This window comes from Centropristis striata, chromosome 13 (assembly GCF_030273125.1).
Source record: "Centropristis striata isolate RG_2023a ecotype Rhode Island chromosome 13, C.striata_1.0, whole genome shotgun sequence".
NCBI lineage: Eukaryota > Metazoa > Chordata > Actinopteri > Perciformes > Serranidae > Centropristis > Centropristis striata.
This window is the reverse complement of record NC_081529.1, coordinates 22,561,743-22,584,344: the sequence shown is the minus strand read 5'-3', so window position 1 is coordinate 22,584,344 and position 22,602 is coordinate 22,561,743. Positions and strand designations below refer to the sequence as shown.

The 22,602-nt window shown below is 39.7% G+C and overlaps 1 protein-coding gene across 1 annotated transcript in view; it reads right to left on the bottom strand.

Annotated features, from left to right (window-relative positions):
- The window catches only part of stx1b (syntaxin 1B), a 57,982-nt gene extending 42,114 nt beyond the window's left edge, over window positions 1-15,868 (bottom strand). The window contains exon 1 of the mRNA XM_059348823.1: window positions 15,516-15,868. Within this exon, the coding sequence (XP_059204806.1) occupies window positions 15,516-15,545 (30 nt within the window). The 5' untranslated portion in view covers window positions 15,546-15,868. The remainder of the gene's footprint in view (window positions 1-15,515) is intronic.
- Between the last annotated feature and the right edge of the window lie 6,734 nt (window positions 15,869-22,602).

Here is a 22,602-nt window from a genome sequence, read left to right as displayed (position 1 = left end):
GGGGAGGGTGAAACCGAGGAGTTGTCAATATTGAGGGAAAAGCTGTCGGTTTTGGATAAAGTGGATTTTGTGCCAATGAGAAGAACCTCTGTATTATTGCGGTTTAATTTAAGGAAGTTTAAGGTGAACCAGGTTCTTATTTCAGAGATGCAACTGGTGAGGGAGGTGGGCGGAAGAGAGGACGAGGGTTTAGTGGTGAGGTAGAGCTGGGTGTCATCAGCATAGCAGTGGAAGTTACATTTGCGGAAGATATTGCAGAGGAGAAGAAGGTAGATGATGAAGAGGAGGGGCCCCAGGACAGAGCCCTGGGGCACACCTGAGGTGACGGAGGAGGGGATGGATTTGAGCGACTTGAGTTGAATGAACTGAGTGCGGCCAGAGAAGTAGGATGTGAACCAGTCCAATTATTGTGGGATCGGTGAGAGTGGAGCTGGGAGGCAACTGTTTTTTTCAGGATTTTGGAGATGAAGGGTAGATTGGAGGCGGAGGTTGTTGAAGTTGGAGGGGTCGGCGCCAGGTTTTTTCAGGATTGGGGTAATGGCAGCAGTGAGGGGGACCAGAGAAGGCAGGCTTTAACAAGTTGTGTGGGCAGGGGGTCCAATTAACAGGTGGATGGCTTGGATTTCCGGATGAGTTCTGAGATTTCAGAGAGAGTGGGGAGCTGGAAGGAGGAGAGTGGGTGTGTGGGTGGGGGAAGATCAGCTGAAGTGCTGAGGTGAGCCAATGATACAAGGTTCTGGTGGATGTTCTTGATTTTTTCTTTAAAAAAGGACATAATAGCATTGCAGGAGGAGGTTGTGTATAAGTGAGGTGGGAGAGAGTCCTGGGGTTTGGTGAGATTGTTAAGTAGGGAGAACAGTGACTTGGAGTTTCCTTCATTGGCAGTGATTAAACTGGAGTAGTAGTGGGTTTTGTGCTGGCAATGGAGTCCTTATAGCGTAAGATGTGGTTATTGTACATGTCTTTGTGTATAGTGAGACCAGTTTTTCTGGGGAGTTGTTCAAGTTGCCGACCTTTGGTTTTCATGAGATGAAGATCGGGGGTGAACCAGGGGGCAGAGACGGTGAAGGAGACAGATCTGTTTTTAACGGAGCAAGAGAGTCAAGAATATTATGGAGTCTATTGGTGTAATGACAAACCAGATCATCTGGGGTGGACAGATTATGGATGTCAAGGAGGCAGGAGGAGTGGATACTTGAAGTGAGATTGGCGGGGTTAATATTCTTTATATTCCAGAAAGAAATGAGGCGTGGTGTTTTGGAGATGGAGAGGGTGAGTATCACTGTAAATGAGAGGAGAAAGTGGTCAGTTATGGGGAGATCATCAGCAGTTTGGTCCAGAGGGGTGACACCAGAGCAGCAGATTTGATCCAGAATATGTCCTTTTGAGTGTGTGGGAATAGTGGTGTGTTGCTGTAATCCAAAACTCCCTAGGCAGGATGTGAAGTCTTTGGTAAGAGGCAGATTGGTATTGTCCATGTGGATATTGAAATCCCCCAGCAGTATAATGTTTGGTGAGAGAAATTATATATGGGTGAGGAAAGCAGCAAAGTCAATTAAAAAGTCACTATTCGGTTTTGGGGGGCAGTAGACAGTAGCAATGATGGTTGGAGTGGGACCAGACAACTCACAGACAGAAGACTCAAACGTGCTGGAGATGGGCAGATACCGGCGAGACTTTCCAGTTCAGACCTCCTTCCCGACCAGAGCTGCGGGGTTGACAGGTGTAAACAAACCCACGAGTTGTGGATTCGTTCAGCTGGGAATAGTCCTGGGGCTGTTGCTACGTCTCGGTTAAGCAGTGAAAGTCTAGCTTACGGTCTGTGATGATGTCCTGGATAAGATGTCCCTTGCCTGTCAGTAAGCGGATGTTGAGCAAAGCGAAGATGAGTGGAGTGCTGTCGCAGCTGGTGGAGTGTAGAGGGCAACGAGTCCGGCGTCGAGAACTGAATCAGAGACAGTGTTGCCGGCCAGAAAACACCAGGTGAGGATCACACTGGGACAGGACAGGTGAGCGAATATTGAAAGCTCACGTTGACGATAGTGTCGGCAAGTCAAGAAAGTATCCCAAAATGAGGGCAATTACACTGTCCGTTTAGGTTGTAGGACCATAAAATCAGCTTGGAACGATAAAAGTTAAAAACTTACCGGCGAGCAGCGGCAGCTAGTTGCGCCAGCGTTCACTCGTCGGCCATCAGAAGTAATCCTGTGATAGTAGTCTGTACATCCATGGTAACATTGCAATCAGGAACTCAAATAAGGAACTTATTATTATATATTATATTATATATTTCTCTTATCTAACTTATTATTTTATATTATATTATAGATTTTTTAAAATCCGATTTATTGTATTATATTATATTATATTATAGATTTTTTATATGATTTATAATATGTTATCTATTTTTAACATGATTTATTATTTTATATTATATTATATTATAGATTTTTAATATGATTTATAATATGTTATTTATTTTTAACATGATTTATTATTTCATATTATATTATATACCTATTAAATCATTATATTGTATATTTTAGATGAAGATATTTGACATATTTCTGTGTGCTGAGACGTTTTTGACCCTTGCGGCTGTCAGCAGCGGAACGTCACTCAAGGTCAGTAAAAAGGAGCCGGACACCGTTTCAGCAGCGATGACTCAGAGGACGACCATGGACCTGTGACATCAGCATGACATCAGCATGACATCATGGCCACGCCGCCCGCCTGACAGAGACAAGGATACAGCAGGAAATAAAGAAAGAGTAAAAAATAAAATAAAAACCTGTTAATGAGTCTATCCCTGATGGATTGATTGATTTAGTGATTGATTGATGATACATGCTGCCGTCTGATTGGCTAATTATTAATGAATTAATGTTCGGATAAATAAAATAAATCAAGAAGAGAAGAAGAAGAAGAAGAGGAGGAGGATGTTTGCTGCTGTAACGAGGCTGTTCACTGAGCTGTGGAGAGGGGGAGGGGTACATCTATAATACATGAGCACACACACACACACACACACAGGAGGGCCGGGACGATTTCAGGGCCATTAAATGGAGATGCTATAAATCACATGACCAGCCTCCCACTGACCGATCTGCCCACACACACACACACACACACACACACACGCACACACACACACACACACACACACACACACACACACACACACAGATTGTGTTCAGTCAGCAGATTCTGCAGGTTCAATACTACGTAGGAGGAGTGTGTGCTTTTGTGTGTTTTTGTATGTATACCTTTGTGGGGACCAGCTTAAACTAGGAGCATTTTTGGAAGAAAAACAAAATGTTTGATAGAAAAGAAAAGTGAAAACTTGTCAGGGATGTGAGGATATAAGCCAACGGAGTCTCAATCACCTACATATTTAGGAGGACGATCAGGACTTTCAGCCAGGAGACGTAAAAAAAGACACAAAATTACTAAAAAAAATCTGATGTAAAATTACCAAAACATAGGATACAAAATGACCAAAAGAAAGACACAAAATGAGCAAAAAAAGACACAAATTGACAAAAAAGACACAAAATGACCAAAAAAAGACACAAAATGACTAAAAAGACACAAAATGACCAAAATAGGACACAGAATGACCAGAAATTACACAAAATGAGCAAAATTCACCCTATAAAGCCCTAAACTGTTTTCTAGCAGAGCAGTGTTGGTGCCCCGTGACAGACCAAAGTGCATCATGTGATTCAAACATCTCTTAACTTCCTGCATCACATTTTTACTGAACTATGTCTCTTTCAGTAGTCATGTGTAAGAGCATGGGCTTTTAAAGCGTCCAACGCTCATCCGGGTTCTTTTTCCTAAACTTGGTCTTACAAAACACTCAGAACAAATGAATAAAGTTAACTATTTATTGAAAGAATAATAGCCAAATGCAATGCTCAGCGCTGGACTCTGCGATGTGATCTCGATGACACCACAAGACAGAGCGATTCCAAACTTCCTTAATTTTACATATATCTTCTTGGGTTGGGCACACCCCGTACATTTGGGTGGGCTTTTTAATGCAATTGGTCAATTTTTTGTGGGATGCTTCCGGTTGCCCCCCTTTACCGTGCATCTGGGGATTTGACATCTCCTTGACCTTTCAAATGTATGTGTGTGTTTGTTGTGTGCTGAAGCTTTCATACGCATGCCTTTTCTGAAATCTGAACTCCTACACATGCCTTTCCTGACCTTAAGTAACCCGGTCATAATGTAGAAACTCAGCCAATCCGAATATATTCTTTATTCCTACACATGTCATCCTCGTAACTACTTAACTTCCAGCATTTACATAATTTATTTCCTCTTTAAACTGTCTTTTAGAGCCTAACCAGGAACTGTTTGGCCCTAACCTTACAGAAGTGCTGATGGAGCACAAATTCAACCAAAGGCTCATGAAGGTCGTTTAGTTCTGACAGACGACAAGAACTTTAAATGGGTTATAATGACGCAAAAGAAAATCTGTAAAAACTAAACGTATCATTAGTTTAAAAAAAAAGTGACCAAAACTTGTGTTAAATGTTGATATTTGTGTCAGAATCTCTTTATTCTCCATGTGTCATTTAAAATTAATCATTTTCACTAACCAGATCCTGTTAAAAACATTAAATTCTGCTCCTCAGAGATGCTGTGAAGACATGATTGTTTCTGCTGAGACCAACGGTCACGTGACAAATATTCACTGAAAATCTGTTTACACAGAGCAGAGAGGAGAGGACGGGAGAGGCTGTTTACACAGAGCAGAAAAGAGAGGACAAGAAAGGCTGGAAACATGGCTTCAATATGAACAATATTGGGGAAAAATTGTGGGGTTTTTTTGGTGGGCACTTGGAGAAGTATTTATTTTAAATTCTGTTTAATTCAAATTTTTAAATAGTAATTTATTAGAAAAATCCATTCTAACTTTGTTATTCTGAATAAAATCTGTAATTTCCCACATGATAATTTCCCCTTACTTTGTTTCACGTGCTCTGCAGTCAGCACACACTAACACACACACACACACACACACACACAAACTCTCTGGTAATAAAGTAAAGTGAAAGTGACCTCCTATATGCCGGCAGTGATGGCGGGTTTGCCCTTGACTTGGCTGAAGTATGGCCACCGGCACACACACACACACACACACACACACACGCACACACACACACACAGCAGCACAGTGTTTATCTCCAGACCGACCAATCAGGAGCCTCGAGGTGATCAGGTGACTTCACTGATCAATAAAACCACGAAAACATTTGTCAAGTTTTTGTTTCTAACTGCAACAATCTTTAGTTTGGCTGTAATTTTAATTTGAAAGGGTCAGGCTACAGGAAGTGCCAGGCCGATACAGATCAGTGTAACTTTACTGTGAAAGCACCACACAACAGGAAGTGTCAGACCGCACTTGTCAAGGTGTCCTTCAGCGTGAGACGAGACGAGCAGCAGGACGCCGTCTGCAGCAGGTGTGTGTGTGTGTGTGTGTGTGTGTGTGTGTATTTGCTCAGATTGTTATAAACTCTTTCAGGTTCGTCAGTAAAAACAGCAGAAAGACCCGACAGAAACAGAGTTCCTATGAGAATCACAGTTAGCTCACGGCTAACGTGTTAGCTTGCTGTTTCACAAACGAACAATATTAAAATGTGGTGATTTCATTTTTTCCTGCCGATTCACCAGGGAACTGAATATTGTGATAAATATAACCAGAGAAAACAGTAGTAAAAGTACTAATGACTCACTGTGAAATTACTCACTACAAGTAAAAATACAACAGTATCAGCATCCAAATGAAATGAAAAAGTATCAAAAGTTAAAGTACTTGTTATGCAGATTGTTTTATATGTTCCAGGGGTTAAAATTGATCTGGTTACATCTTACAAATACCTCGGCATTCTAACTGAAGAGAACCTGTCCTTTAAACTGCATATCGATAAACTTGTTTCTTAACTGAAATTGGGCTTCTTTTTTAGAAATAAATCATGTTTTTCATTGCAAGTAAGAAAACATCTGATTACCACAACTTTCTTACCCTTACTGGATTCTGGAGACCTGCCTTTTATGAATGCTCCTGATCAGTTTTTAAAGAAATTGGATCCTGTATATCACTGTGCTTTGTGTTTTATTACTGGTTGCAGCTATCGTCACAGCACTGTTCCTTATATGCTGTCGCACATTGTCCATCTTTGTATGTCCATAGACTCTCTCACTGGTTGACATTTATTTAAAAATATATTCTTGGACTTCTGCCTATATATTTGTGTTTACACTTGTGTAGAAACCTGGCCTGATGCAGGTCTGAGAGTCAGAACTGAACTGGACCAAAAGGCTTTTAAATGTTCTGCCGTCTACCTGGAACGATGTGCAGAAGGACTTGAAGCTGACACATCTTGTAACTCTGGGGGAATTCAAGTCAATTTAAAAAAAAACAGAGAAATTAGCTCAATTGGATCTTGTGATTGCTCTGTGTAATCCTGTCATCCAACTCATTTTTCTTGTGTGTATAGCATAACCATGTTGCTTTTGTGCTGCCGTCTTGGCCAGGTCACTCTTTCTGCTGCACAGACACTGTACTTAATTCACCACAGTTCTACTGAATCACATTCTTTAAGAGCTGCAACACATTAAATCAGAACTCTGTATAATGATACATAGACAGAATAACGCCGACACACAGAGCATAAACAAACATCACAACAACAACAACAACAACAACAACCAGCGAGTTGGTTTGTCTGCAGCAGCAACGATGATGCATACATTTTTAAAACAATCAGAACTTGAATTGGAAGAAAATATCACTACACTGAGTTAAATATGTTGTTGTAGATGATGATGATATAAAACCAGTTTCCTCCACATATTGAGGTATTGTCATGTTTCCAGCCTCTCCTGTCCTCTCCTCTCTGCTCTGTGTAAACAGATTCTCAGTGAATATTTGTCACATGACCGTTGGTCTCAGCAGAATCAATCATGTCTTCACAGTGTCTCTGAGGAGCAGAATTTAATGTTTTTAACAGGATCTGGTAAGTGCAAACGCTTTATTTTAAATGACACATGGAGAATAAAGAGATTCTGACACAAATATCAAAATTTAACACAAGTTTTGGTCACTTTTTAGAACTGATGATCCATTCAGGAAGACTGTGTTGGTTGTTAAACTGAATCTGTAAACTGAGTTTCTCAACTTTAAATCAACTGAAAGCAGAAACAACTGATGCATATTGATCACAAAAATAGTTGCAGATTATTCGTCCGGAGATCCGACAGAAAAGATTTCTGTGCAGACAGATGGAGATGTCACGTGAGGTCAGATCTGATCAACCGGTAGAGACTGTGTGTGTGTGTGTGTGTGTGTGTGTTTGTGTGTGTGTGTGTGTGTGTGTGTGTGTGTGTGTATCCTATTTCAGTCTCATTGATTAGAACAGAAGACATAATTCACCCTCAAAGGTTCCATATGGATTATCTGAGAGGGTAAAAAAAGCCATGTGTCACTGCAGCCACACACACACACACACACACACACACACACACTGTTCCAAATGTAAAAATGCTCTGAATCACAACAACACGCAGAGTTTGTCGTATTTGTACGTGGAACAAATGAACAGCCAAACAAACCAAACAAACTCTTCTCTTCTGTCAAACATCTGATCTGACTGGATGTTCGGGGACTCTCAGTGTCTCCCACTCTGAGCTTCATGTTCACAAATCTGTGACACTTTCTACACTGTAACGTGTTGTTGGAGGAATGCTCAGAGTTCCTTGCAGGTGAGAATGCAGAGAACCAACTCTGAGAACCCAGACCCCCATTTATAGAGGAGCAGAGCTCAGTTCTTTGGTCCACCAGTAATTTTATGTATTTTTGGGGGGTTGTTTTACATATTTTTTGTTAATTTTATGTCTTTTTGTTAATTTCCGTCTTTTTTGTTAATTCAATGTATTTCTTTGGTCATTTTACATCTTTTTTTTGTTAATTTTACGTATGTCTTTGGTCATTTAACATCTTTTTTGCTCATTTTAGGTAATTTTTTGGGTGTTTTACATCTTTCTTAGTAATTTTATGTCCAGGTTTATGTCTCCAGAGTTGATTTGAGCGTTCACAGCATCGGAAACCAGATGGACCATCAGACAAATAGCAGAGTTCCTTTAGAGAACAGACAGATCAGAGGAACATGTGATGTTTGAGTCACATGGTTTACTATTTTTCACATGGGACACCAACTTCTCTTCACCAATGTCTTTTCTTTTGTAATTTAACATCTTTTTTTTTGTAATTTTACGTATTTCTTCTGTTTGTTTTTTTTTACATCTTTTGTTCATATTATTATTATTTTTTTAAGATTATTTTTTAGGCATTTTTATGCTTTATTGACAGTGACAGAGTGAAAGAGGGTGACAGAGGGGAAGACATGCGGCAAAGGGAGCTCAGGCTGGTTCGAACCCGGCTCCGCCGCAGCAAGGCCTCAGCCTACATGACAAGCGCTCTACCAGTGTGAGCCACCGGGACGCCCTCATTTTACCGGGACGCCCCTCATTTTACGTCTTTTTTGGTAATTTTATGTCCAAGAGCAGAGTTCTTCTTTGGTTACCAGAGTTGGTTTGACAGTTCTCAGCAGCAGAAACCAGACGGACCATCAGACAAACAGCAGAGAGAACTTTACAGAACAAACTCAGATATCAGGTCACAGTCCTGTTAAACTCAAATTCTGACAAAAGCTCACAGTCCCGTAACACTTGTTCAGCTTTAGAACCAGAACCAGATGTGACCTTTAAAGATTATTTTTCTGGGGTTAATCCTGTGGTTTGGTTCAAGAGCGTGAGAACGAAACTGTGACACCCAAAGCCATCGAAATAAGCTGCAGACTGCATGGAAACAACACAAAGCCTAAATGTGGAAGTTTTTTTTCTTGTAAATTTGTGATTTTTTTCTTGTAAATTTGTGATTTTTCTTTCATTGTAAATGTGTGATTTTTTTCCATTGTAAATTTGTGATTTTTTTTCCTCATAAATGTATAACTTTGTTCAGTGTTTTGGTCGGCTTCCTGCCCCTGGTTGGTTTGAGCATTCTCACCTGCAGAAACAAGACGGAAGATCAGAAAAAACAACAGAGTTCCTTTAGAGATCAAACAGATCAAAGGGGACACTCGCTTTAAGACATCAGGTCGGGATATTTTTCAGACCAAAAAATGAATCATTCATGCAGAAAATAACATCTTCCACCTGTTCTGTGAACCCTGAACCTGCAGCAGGAGAGACAATGAGTCAGCATGTTAACGTCTGCTCCGGCCTATGTTGGTATTTTTCTTATTATGATGATATTTCTATAACTATTATTAAATTCTTTATATCAATATAATCTGTACACATGAAACTAAAAGGTTATGTCAGTAAATTAAAGACAACATTGATTTTTTTCTCTCTTATGATCTCTCCATCAACCTGCTTCGCTCTCTGGCGCCAAAATCGTTTTCACAGCATGGTGTGATGACTTCATCAGAATCAGACGACATGATGACGTAAAGACGGAAGTCTCAGGTCTCTGCCGTGAAGATGGATTTAAACATGCGATAAACAACCTGATGAGTCAGGCTCTATGCAGACGATGGTGAGCTCTTCCCTGATCTGAGTTGCTTTTTATAACTCTATTTTAGTAATGACACTATTAGGAGCAGGCGACATGATGGTGTAAAGAACAAAGCGTAGAGGAGCTTGGTTTCTGCATTTAAGATGACATTCGCAGCCTTGGATAGTGTATATTCCTCATCCATATGTGCATTTCATAATCTGGTCCAGTTCAAGGTACTGCACCACCTACATTACTGTAAGACTTCCCTGACAAAAATGTACCCACACATTGACCCCTTGTGTGACAGATGCAAAATGCTTCCTGCGACTCTTTATCATATGTTTATATGGGGGTTGCCCTGAATTGGACCGATTCTGGTCCTCTTTCTTTGAGTTATTCTCTAAACTATTTTAAAAAATATGTTACTCCCTGCCTCCTTATTGCCATTTTTGGTGTGACCTCAGAAAACATATCTACATTGACCTGTCAACGCAAGCTTATGGCATTCTCCTCCTTATTTGCGTGGCGGTTGATTTTGTTGAAGTGGAAGAATACTGCTCCACCCACCTACACACATATCATCTGGAGTATTATGTGCAATCTTAAACTAGAAAAAAATCAGGTTTAGTGTTAATGGTGCTCTACAGAACTTGGGATGACTTTATTGGATTAGTAAAGCAACTTGATGGGCTTCATTTAGAGTGATAAACCTCCAGTCAACCCACTATTATTTCAGGTACTCTGGTTGAGGACAACTGACTCTATGCCAACTGGACCTTAAGCCCCACCCCTGGAACCCCACCCTCATCTCCAATCCCTCCCTTCCCTCTTATGCTGTCCCTTTCTGTCTGTATGTATATGTGTCTTATCTTCCTTTTATTCCGTTTCATTATTTATTTTTTATTTTCTCACATATGGTTATCTTCATTTATTTGTTTATTTTCTATTTGCTTTGTTTTTTCTTTTGTACTTGCCTAATCTATGGATGTATTGAATCAAATTATGTGTGCTCTGACAGCTGATATAATTATGCATCCAAGGAAAATCCAATAAAAATAATTTTGAAAGAAAGAAGGAAGTGTTAAATGCACAGAGAATGAACACCCCAACTGTCAGGGTTTTTATTCTGGATGGTTTAAACAGGGACAGGTCCGACTCTATGCAGACGATGGTGAGCTCTTTATTCACCACAGTTCTACTGAATCACATTGTTTAAGAGCTGCAACACATTAAATCAGAACTCTGGATCATGATACATATGACACATTCATGCCGACTGTTTAAACACACAACAACAACAACAACAACAACAACAACAACCAGCGACCCACCGCCTGCAGCAGCAATGATGATGCAGCGATTTTATACAATCACAACTGGAACTGGAAGAAAATATCACTGCACTGAGTTATGATGTTGTAGATGATGAAGCATCGTCATGTTTCCAGCCTCTCCTGTCCTCTCCTCTCTGCTCTGTGTAACCAGCCTCTCCTGTCCTCTTCTCTCTGCTCTGTGTAAATAGCCTCTCCCATCCTCTCCTTTCTCCTCTGTGTAAACAGCCTTTCCTGTCCTCTCCTCTCTGCTCTTTGTAAAAAGCCTCTCCTCTCCCGTCCTCTCCTCTCTGCTCTGTGTAAACAGATTGTCAGTGAATATTTGTCACGTGACCATTGTTCTCAGCAGAATCAATCATGTCTTCACAGTGTCTCCTGCCCTCTCCTATCTGCACCTTGTAAACAGCCTCTCCTGTCCTCTCCTCTCGGCTCTGTGTTAACAGCTTCTCCAACATTCAACATTTTAACACAAGTTTTCTGTCACTTTTTATAACTGATGATCCGTTCAAGGACCGTTGGAAAGTTTTTATGGTTTCTTTCTGTAATAAACTGGATTTTTGTGTTTATAGAAAAATCCTTTTCCAAGCTGAAAGGAGGGAGGGATGAACAGATATGAGGGTGAGAGGTTGGAGACCCGGCGGGTCAGAGTGAGGAGCTCCAAACGTTTTCAGCAGTAGGAGAAACAATGATGCAGCGTTTCTCTAAAGCAGCACCGCCCCACAGCTGCTGAAACACTCACTGAACATTAAAGATATATTAAAAGTTTATCAGGAAGAATCACAAAGAGTTTTGTTGTTGTTTCTGAGCTTCAGATTCACCAACAGAGGGGAAATGTCATGTGATGTGGACGTTACATAAAGAATAATAACAACAACAACAATAATAATAATAATAAATTATTATTGTTATTATTATGGTGATTATTATTATTGTATAATAATAATAATAATAATAATAATAATGATGATCTGCTGTTTGAAAATATTAATAATAATTTTAATTTTACCTGACATATTAGGAAGAAGTGATTATAAATATACTTTATATTACAATTATTTATTAGAATAATCACTTTGTCTGCAAAAAGTCAGAAAATCAAAAATATTAAAGTCTATTTCTCTTTCATTTCCAAAACTTAAAGCAGAAATCTGCAGATTTTAGAGGCTGGAAACTGAAGTTTCTGTAATTTTTTAATGAAAACTTTAAATAAATAAATTGATTATTAAAATATTTGGCCTGATGATTATGTTTCTACGTTAATTCATTTGTCACTTTAGTTTGAATATCAAACAGGAAATGTGCAGATTTTAGAGGCTGCAAAGTAAATGTGACTTGAATGACTTTTTTAAAATTAAAAATAACCGTTAGATTCACAAAGTAGCTGTTGATTATTTTCCCTCTCTAAATTAAATCTGCAGATTTTAGAGGCTGAAAACTGACATTTTCTGACATTTTTGCACGAAAAAAACAAGTTTAACAACGAAACTATTTTTTAAAATATATTTTCTTATAAATTACTGGAATTAATGTTTTTCAATGTTTTATTGACGATATTTGAACGTTTTGTCCTCAGATGGGAACAGGAGGATGAAAGAAGAAGAGAAGGAGTAGAAACGAGGGATAAAACATCTTGAATAATTCTTTGCATGGCCGAGTCGAAATAAAAATGTTACAGAGAAATTTATTGTAATGGAACTTTAACTTTAACTAAAATATTAAAATCACAGAAATATTCAGAAATATTTTTCATCACGTTGTTAATTAATTTTAATTGATTCAATTAACAGAAAAGATTGTAATCTATGATGTGAAAGAGAAGAGGAGAATATCTACAGAGATAATGGAGGGATGATGATGGAGGGATAATGATGGAGGGATGATGATGGAGGGATGAGGGGAGGAGGAGGATAAAAAGATGGAATTAAGAAGTGATGGTTTGAGTAGTGGAAACGAGGGAGAGGAGGCAGATAAGGAAAGGAAAGAAGGTGGAAGGATAGAGGGATGAAGAAAAAAGAGGAGAGGAAGAAAGGATGATGGAGGGATTGGAGGAAGGAGGATAAAAGATGGAAATGAGAAGAGATAGATGAAGAAGAAGAAGAAGAAGAAGAAGAGGAGGATGAGGAGAGAAGATGAAGAAAGGATGATGGAGGGATGGATGAATGATGGATATGAGGCAGTGAAGATGAAGGAGTGGAAAAAAGGAAAGATGGTGGAGGGATGATGAGGGAATTGAGGAAGGAGGATAACAGATGGAAAGTGACAGAAGGAATGAAAGAGAAAATAAAAGAAAGAAAGAAAGAAAGAAAGAAAGAAAGAAAGAAAGATGATGGAGGGATGAGGATAAAAGTTGGAAATAGGAAAAGATGGATGGGTGGGTGGATGGATGGATGGATGGATGGATGGATGGATGGATGGGAGGAAGGAGGATGAAAGATAGAAAGTGACAGTCGGAATGAAAGAGACAATAAAAGTGAAATAAAGGATTAAATGGAAGAAAGACGGAGGGATGAACGGATGATAAAGATGGAAAAACGAGAAGAGATAGATGGATGGATGGATGAGGGAGGGAAGAGAGGAGGAGAGATGGAGGAAGGAAAGGAAACAGGAGAGAAAGATGATGGAGGGATGAAAGGAGGACAAAAGTTGGAAATGAGAAGAGATGGATGGATGGATGGATGGATGGAGAAGGAAGGGATGAGGACTGGAGGAGAGGTGGAAGAAGGAAAAGAAACAGAAGAGAAAGACAATGGAGGGAGGAAAGGAAGATAAAAGTTGGAAATGAGAAGAGACGATTGATGGATGGATGGATGGATGGATGGATGAAAGGATGGAAGGAAGGAAGGGATGAGGAGAGGTGGAATAAGGAAAGGAAAGAGAAGAGAGATGAAGAAAGGACGATGGAGGGATGATGGATGGATGGATGGAGGGATGGGTGAATGATGGATATGAGGCAGTGAAGATGGAGGAGTGGAGGAGAGGAAAGATGGTGGAAGGATGGAGGGGTGGAAGAAAGGAGAGGAGAGGAAGATGAGGGGAGGATGATAAGGTGGATGTGAGAAATGATAGATGGAATAAAAAGAGAGAAGGAAAGTGAAATAAAGGATGAAACAGCAGAAAAGGAAAACAGCAAAGATGAAGGGATGAATAAGGGAGAGAGAGAGAGAGAGAGAGAGAGAGAGAGAGAGGAGGTAGTGGAGATGGACACATAATGGAGGGATGAATGGATGAAAAGGAGGAGGAGGATGGAAACAAAAAGTGACAGGAGGTAAAGATGAAGAGGAGTAAAAAGAAAAGAGAGAAGTGATGGGTGAGGATGGAGGGATGGACAGCAGTGCGGTAAACTCCGCTGCTGAGCCGTCACTTTATTAATGCTAATTACACACACACACACACACACACACACACACACAGCTGCTGATTTATTGATCAGGTTCAAACTGTGTGGTGGATGTTCAAATATCCAATAAATCAATCAGATAGATAGATAGATAGATAGATAGATAGATAGATGGATGATAAACGGATGGTTCAGTATTCAGTTCGCTTGTCTGACGCGAACCCGGCTGAACCCGGGTGGTGGTGGCGGCGGCGGGAGGCGCGTGGAGCTGCTGCAGAGTTTGAGCAGCTGATGTGACACCCCCCCCCCCCCCCCCCCCCCCTCCTCCTCCTCCCACCCTAAAATCTCCCCCACAATCCGCCCAAACCGCCGGCATCAGCTGTTCGCTCATAAACCCCCGCGCCGCAGCTAACCCTGTCCTGCCGCACGCGTTAAAACCCTCCAGATTCACGCGCTGCATGCGGAGCCACACAGTCATAAAATGGGTGAGGCTTCGGTACAATGAAGGGACCCCCCCCCCCCCCCCTCCCCCTCTCCCTCTCCACTACGCGCGGCAGGAAACACGCGGAAAGCAGCAGATTAAACCGTCGCGTCCTGATCGTCCGGGCATCGATCCTACTGATCTCTGATCGGTGCTGCTCCCACTCTCTCACGCGGCTCTCGATCAGGGAGGAGGCGCGCATGGGCTGCAGGATGCGGCCTCGGAAAAAAAAATCACTGCATTTTGGTCCGCGGCTCGTTTCAGAGTCCTCCCCCTCCTCCCCCTCCTCCCCATCAGCCAGGTCATCCAGGCACGCGTGCATGCACATGCACGGTCACATTAGCATGGATGGGAGAGTTTTTAGGCTTTTTACGCCGTTTTCCCATCATGCATGCAGCGCTGCACACGCACAGAGACGCGATGGCAAAGCAGAGCAGAGCAGGGCCTCTGCGTCTAACCGCGCCGCGCCGCACCGCGCAGAGCCGCTGTTAGAGGCGGAAAAGAGAAAAAAATAAAGGTGCAGCCGTGACCTCCAGCCGGTGCGCGCCGCGCAGCTAATCAAACATCCCTCACACTGGGCTCATCACCTCCTCCTCCGCGCTGCAAACCCGCACAAACTGACGCTTTGAGCGGCTTTTTATCGACCCGCTGCGCTCCGGAGAGGCGGTGAGGCCCGCGCGGCTACTGCGGCGGCCGCAGGAGGAGGAGGAGGTGGAGGAGGAGAAGGTGGAGGAGGAGGTGGAGGAGGGGACATGGAGGCCGACATGATGGAAATAAAGAGGAAAATCTTACACTTCGCAGTTCCGCCGTACGGTCCTTCATGGTGTCGCCGCGCCGAGCTGGCTGCTAGAAAACGGAGAATCGGCCCTGGTCCTGGTCCTGGTCCTGGTCCGGGAGGGGAGGGGGGGGAGGTTTCCAACACCGCGTCGTTCGTCGTTTTGCGCTCCGAGATCCCCAACCAGTCGGGTTTTTGGTCCTGGTGGTTTTCAGCAGGTCAGGATGGAGATGAGGCGGTGTGACGCGGCTCCGCCTGCTGCTGCTCCGGACGAGGTTTTTTTTTTTTTTTTTTTATCCGTGCGCTGACGGCGCCGTGGAAGCCCTCCTCCGCTGCTCGGTGTTCCGGTGTGGACTCTTCCTCTCCGCCGCTCGGCTCAGCCTGGCCCCCGCTGTTGGTCCGCCGCTTTCTCCTCTTCCTCCTCGGTGCGGTCGCAGTGTGGCCCCGCAGCGCGCAAAGCAGCAGCAGCCCGGCAGGAACAGAGAGAGAGAGAGAGAGAGAGAGAGAGAGAGAGAGAGAGAGAGAGAGAGAAAGAGGGAGAGAGTGGGGGAGGGAGAGAGAGGGGGGCGGGGGGGGGGGGGGGGGGGGAGTGTGGTACTGATGCTGCAGAAAAAGAAAGAGGAGGGAGGGAGGGGGGGGGGGGGGGACGATGCGGAGGGGATGCGGCGCCAGTGCGCAAGCGTCAACTCCCTCCACCCTCCATCTCTACCTGATCCCCTCCCCCTCTCCCCCCTCCCTCTCTCCCTCTCTCTCTCCACAGAAGCAGGGAGGTGTGTGTGGTTTGTTTGGTTTCAGGTGAATGAGGATCAGGAGTTGGGGGGGGGGGGCAATCTGTTCATCCTGTGTGTCCTTATATGGTCAGATGGGGGGGAGGGGGGGGGTCTGATATAGGGACACATGTTATTTACATTAAATGTTTTCACAAATATCTGAAATATTTTACATTTGTACAAATATAAGAAAATACCACAATTAAATGATCAAATAAAAAAAATATTTATTTTGTATTTTTCTGTATAATTTTTTAAAGTAAATATATGTAATATATATTTCATTTTTACATACATAAAATTAAAACATAAAATGAATATGTGTTAATATAAATATGTGTGTATTTATTTTATATTCTGGTGGTGGCGGCAAATTTGTACACATATAATAACATAAAACAATGATCTATAAATATGACGTATTAAATATTTAATTGATTCCTATATACAAAAATAAAATCAAAGAAATATATAATTATTTTGTATTTTCTTAAAGTAAATATATGTAATATTTCCTTTATTTTTACATATAAAAGATAAATAAATACATATAAATAATCTATATGTATTTATTTTTCAATTTTGCAATGTATTTGTATATATATTATTTAAGTACAATTATTTCATATTCTATATATAAATAAATCATAAAATGTATATTTGATATTTTATTCTGGTACAATCAAGGAGTGAAAACTACTGTGTTAGCATTAGCTAACGTGACTTGAACGTGTGTTTAATCTGTGTGATAAACAGCTCAGTGTCTGTTAGCGATGCCAGCTAACGTTAGCCTGATCTTCACAGCTTAGCTAACGTTAGCTCGCTCTGCTCAGCATCAGCTGGAGTGATAGAGGAAATAAAAGCTGAAGAAGCAAAGAGGGACCGAGCTGAACTCTGCAGAGCTAAACATCCTTATTAAGTAGCAGCTAGGCTAACATTAGCTGACCGGCTAACCTCATAAAAATAATCAAAAATGCTAAAACACTTTAAATCAAACAAACAATGAATGCATTATGTGTAAAGTGAACTGTGAAAAGTGATCACATCACTCCAGGTTCAGCGTCCCTAAACTGGCTCCCAGTATGTTTTACAATTGATTTTAAGATTTTACTAATTACTTTCAATGCCCTTTATGGCCTCACTCCCTGCTACATCTCTGACCTCTTAACACCTCACACACCAGTCCGTACTCTGAGATCCTCGGGCAGAGGTCTCCTGATTCTCGGGCAGAGATCTCCTGACTATCAGATGGAGGTCTCCTGACTGTCGGGAAGAGGTCTCCTGACTTTAGGATGGAGGTCTTCTGACTCTAGGGCAGAGGTCTCTGACTCTCGGGCGGGGGTCTCCCGACTCTCGGGGGGAGGTCTCCCCACTCTAGGGCAGAGGTCTCCTGACTATAGGGCGGAGGTCTCCTGATTCTGGGGCGGAGGTCTCCTGACTCTTGGGTGGAGGTCTCCCGACTCTACATCACGTTAAAAAGTAAGTAGAGCTGTCAGATAAGAAGTAAAAGTACAGCATTTACCTGTAAAGTTAGTGGAGTAGAAGTATTAAGTTACATTTTTTCTTTTATATTCATTAATATGATTATTTCATGTATTTTTACATATATTTCACTGTAATTTAATGTTTAAGACTATTAAGCAATTAAATAAAATTGTAAACATCTATAATGTGTCATTATATTAATTTACTGGTTTCCACTTTTATTTTAAGATGAATATTTGTAATAAAAGTAATTTACCTTTTTTTATTGGCATTCGCTCTGAATGTCGAAAAAACACAAGAAAAATCCTGTAAAATTAGTAAATTTCAGGATAATAACCATCATGATCCAAAAAAACAACTTTTAATTTGAAAACACACTCGCGACTTCCTCTGTGTGTGTGTGTGTGTGTGTCAGCAGTGATGTATGAGGCTCACTGCTGTTAAACAGCTCTCAGATTTTAAAATGTAGTTTTAATGGTGGAGATGAACTCTGAAGGAGAAGAGCTGGCTGAACGCCCAGGGGACACCTCCTCCCCCTCCTCCTCCTCCTCCCCTCCTCCTCCCTATTGTTACTTTTTCATATTTTTGTTTATTTAGTATATTTTTCAATATATATAATTATTTTTAAATCATAACCATAATAAAATTAAAATAATTTATAGATAAATACTTTGTGTTGCATCATTAATATTTTTTTCTGTTGATCAGAGGGAAAGAACTACTGCAGGAAAATAAGATGTTATTATTGTTGTTGAAATAATAATAATAATAATAATAACAATTACAATAGGGTCCTCACACTTTCAGTGCTCGGTCCCTAATAATAATATAATAACAATACTACTACTACTACTACTACTACTACTACTACTACTACTACTAATAATAATAATAACAATCCCCCCTCCCTCATATTGTGGAGGGTGGAAGGTATCAGAGAGCTTTAACTGTAAACACAGAGCCGGGAAGTTTAACTTTATTTTGAAATAAAGACAGAAGTTGACACACGAGGACTCAGATCAGAGAAAACATTCAGGTTATATTAACCATCCTGTGGTCCTGGGCTCCTTTTTGACCCCAAAACATTTTCATCATACCATTAATAAAGATTAACTTTCATTGAATTGCTTGAAATTTTCAGCATATTTGACCCTCTGCATCCTCTAAAGATAAAATAAAGTTCAACTTTCTTTGTACATTATTACATGTTTTAAATTTTTTTATAGCACCCATTGTCCATTATGTATATAAAGACATACACCACACACACACACACACACACACACACCTTTTCACAAGGACGCACAGACACACACGCACACAAGTACACGTGCATGCACACATAGTCAACATGAAAATGAAGCCCTAATTTTGTATATTTGACTACAATTTAATAATAATAATAATAATAATGAAAAAATATAAAAAAATATATATCAATGTGTTGGTCACAAGTTGCTGTAAAAGTAAAAAAAAAAAAAGTTGAAGAAGAAAGACAGAAAAGTTGTTAATAATTTTTTTCTACATGTCCTAAAACCAGTCTTGTGTCATGGGGTCCTTTATGACCCCTGAGGACCACCTGTATAAAGTCAACGGGAGGACTAACAAGGCTAAAGTTTCTTGATGTAAACATAAATAAATAAAACATTGACCTGTGAGATGTAATAGAGTCTAGAGTTACTAGAGTAGTAAAGTGTAGTTATACTTTAATAAAAATACTAAAACTTTATTTTATTTTATAGATTTGTGGGAATAATTTGTTTGTTTTTGCATTTTTTGTGTGTTTGTTGGATTTATTTTCTTATTGTGATGACATTTCTTGATGGTTGTTATTGTAGATGTGTTAAAACAACAAATAAAATATAAATGTTCCACAAACAAACAAACATTTCAGTTAAAAAGTGCACATATTCATGTATTTATAGAACATTATTTGCAGTTTCACAACACAAACAGTTTGTTTTTACCTGCAGCACTTCCTGATTGTGAAGAAAGGACCTGAGCTGAAGGCTGAGGTCGTCTTTAATGTGCCTGAGTGGATCATGGACAGACTCCTCAGGGTCTGAAGCATAATAAACTCTGTGTCCTCACAGAACGCAACCTCTGATTGTTTTAACCATTTCTTAATAAATGTTTTCTTTTCTGCTTCACTCGGTTCAGAAAATGTTTAAAAATTCAGAAGAAACAAATCACACCGAGGACAGGACAAGCTTAAAATGTTGCTTCTGAAAATTAAAATAATGTCTCATTGTAAATATAATCACAACAGACATTATTGTTGACGTTTGTAACAACAACAACAACAACAAACCATCTGTTCACAACTGCTTTTAATGTATGACCAATGCTGTTTATTTGAATCGTTTGTTTTTATTTGTCACTGCATTTTTACTGTGTTTTAACTTTAAACAACTTTGACTACCATGTAAAGTGTTCTATAAATAAAATGTATTATCATTATTGAAAGTGCAGGTGGGATTTGAGCCTAGAACCTTCAGACTGAAATTTGTAACGATCCCAATGAGATCCGAACATTTCTGCATTTTAAATTGTAGGGTAGACTGTGTGATACTGCAGTGGATTTAATCTACCTAATCAACCTTCAGAGCACAAAAACAACACGTCCAAATCTGTTAACTGATCTGATAACTGATGATTAAGATAATGATAATGTTGTACGTTTGTATTTTATAAAGGAGTTGCTGACTCTGGACTCTTCAGGTAAGAATTATTTAATATTCGCTCTGACCAAACAAGTCTAACTTTCATCGCTATTGTTGACAGAAATGAAGTTTATTTATTAATTAATTTATTATTAAACTTCACATACGCACTGTGATTGTTTCTTGCATTATCGATCAGAGAGCAGGGGGAAAACCTTCTTATACCACAGGAAATATAAAAAATAATAAATATGTATATAAAAAGATATAAAAGACACTATAATAATGTATATATATATATATATATATTATAATGCATATAATATAGATTAAATGTTATTAAAGAAAAAATAACTAGCAATGACAAAACAACATAATTTGTGAATAAATATTATAGAAACTAGGACTGCAAGCAGTACTGAACGGGCCCTCGCAGTACACGCGTGTCGGGGCATGCTGCCGTCGGGGTGTGTGCCTTACAGGGGCCAGTCTATACCACCCCTATGAATTTCATTGCCTTAGGTGTTATAGTGTGGCCACGGTACCAAATATAAAATTAGACTGCCACCACAGTGCCACCTAGGGGCCGATCAATAAAACCTTAAAGGGTTATCCTCAGGAGGGCATTGACAATAATTGTACCAAGTTTTGTATAATAATGCAGAAACTATCCCTTTAATCCTCATACAGTGTCTGAAGGAGGACTCTTAACTGATATGTATAAGTTAGAAGAGGCAGGTAGCAATGGTGGAAAGTAACTATGTAAATTTACTCAAGTACTGGACTTAAAGTAAAAGTTTGAGGTACTTTTATGTACATTTTATGTAACTTTATACTTCTACTCCACTACATTTTGAGACATATATTGTACTTTTTATTCCTCTACATTTAGCTGACAGCTTTAGTTACTTTTCAGGTCAAGATTTAAAATGAAAAACATGATACATTTAAAATGATTACCCATTTTTATAAATTAAACCACTTAAAAGTTTATTAGGTAGTTAAAATGAGCGGAGTGGAGTCATTTCACAGTGTGGTATTAGTACTTTTACTGAAGTAAAGGATATGAACACTTCTTCCACCACTGTCTTTTTTACTTCTTTCCTTTTTTTTTTTTTTTTAACTATTTTTTACATTTATTTATTTTTCTTTATTTAATTTTTAAATTTTAAATTTTTAAAATTTTTAAATGTTTTTTTAATTATTATTTTTTCTGCGTTTCTGCGCATGCGTGGCCTTTCTGCGCTAATATAATAATAAAATAAAAAAAAATAAAAAAATAATAAAAAATAAAAAATTAAAAAATTAAATAAGAATAAAGAAAGAAAAATAAATGTAAAAAAAAGTAAAAAAAAAAAAAAAAGTAAAGAAGTAAAAAAGACAGTGGTGGAAGAAGTGTTCAGATCCTTTACTTCAGTAAAAGTACTAATACCACACTGTGAAATGACTCCACTCCGCTCATTTTAACAAACTTTAAAGTGGTTTAATTTATAAAAATGGGTAATCATTTTAAATGTATCATGTTTTTCATTTTAAATCTTGACCTGAAAAGTAACTAAAGCTGTCAGCTAAATGTAGAGGAATAAAAAGTACAATATATGCCTCAAAATGTAGTGGAGTAGAAGTATAAAGTTACATAAAATGTACATAAAAGTACCTCAAAATTTTACTTTAAGTCCAGTACTTGAGTAAATGTACATAGTTACTTTCCACCATTGCTACCTGCCTCTTCTAACTTATACATATCAGTTAAGAGTCCTCCTTCAGACACTGTATGAGGATTAAAGGGATAGTTTGTGCATTATTATACAAAACTTGGTACAACTATTGTCAATGCCCTCCTGAGGATAACCCTTTAAGTTTTTATTGATCGGCCCCTAGGTGGCACTGTGGTGGCAGTCTAATTTGTAATTTGGTACCGTGGCCACACTATAACACTTAAGGCAATGAAATTCATAGGGGTGGTATAGACTGGCCCCTGTAACACACACACCCCGATGGCAACCTCTCATTGAAAAATAAAAACTCAGTCAACCATATAGTAAAGTGGTCTAGCAGACTGATTGGTGAGCCACAGCTCAACGTGGAGACCTTGTACACAAAACAATTACAGCGCATTACTGGTTCAATTTTAAATGACAGTTCCCATTAATTTGCACACAGAGTTTCAGCTCCTCCCCTCTGGG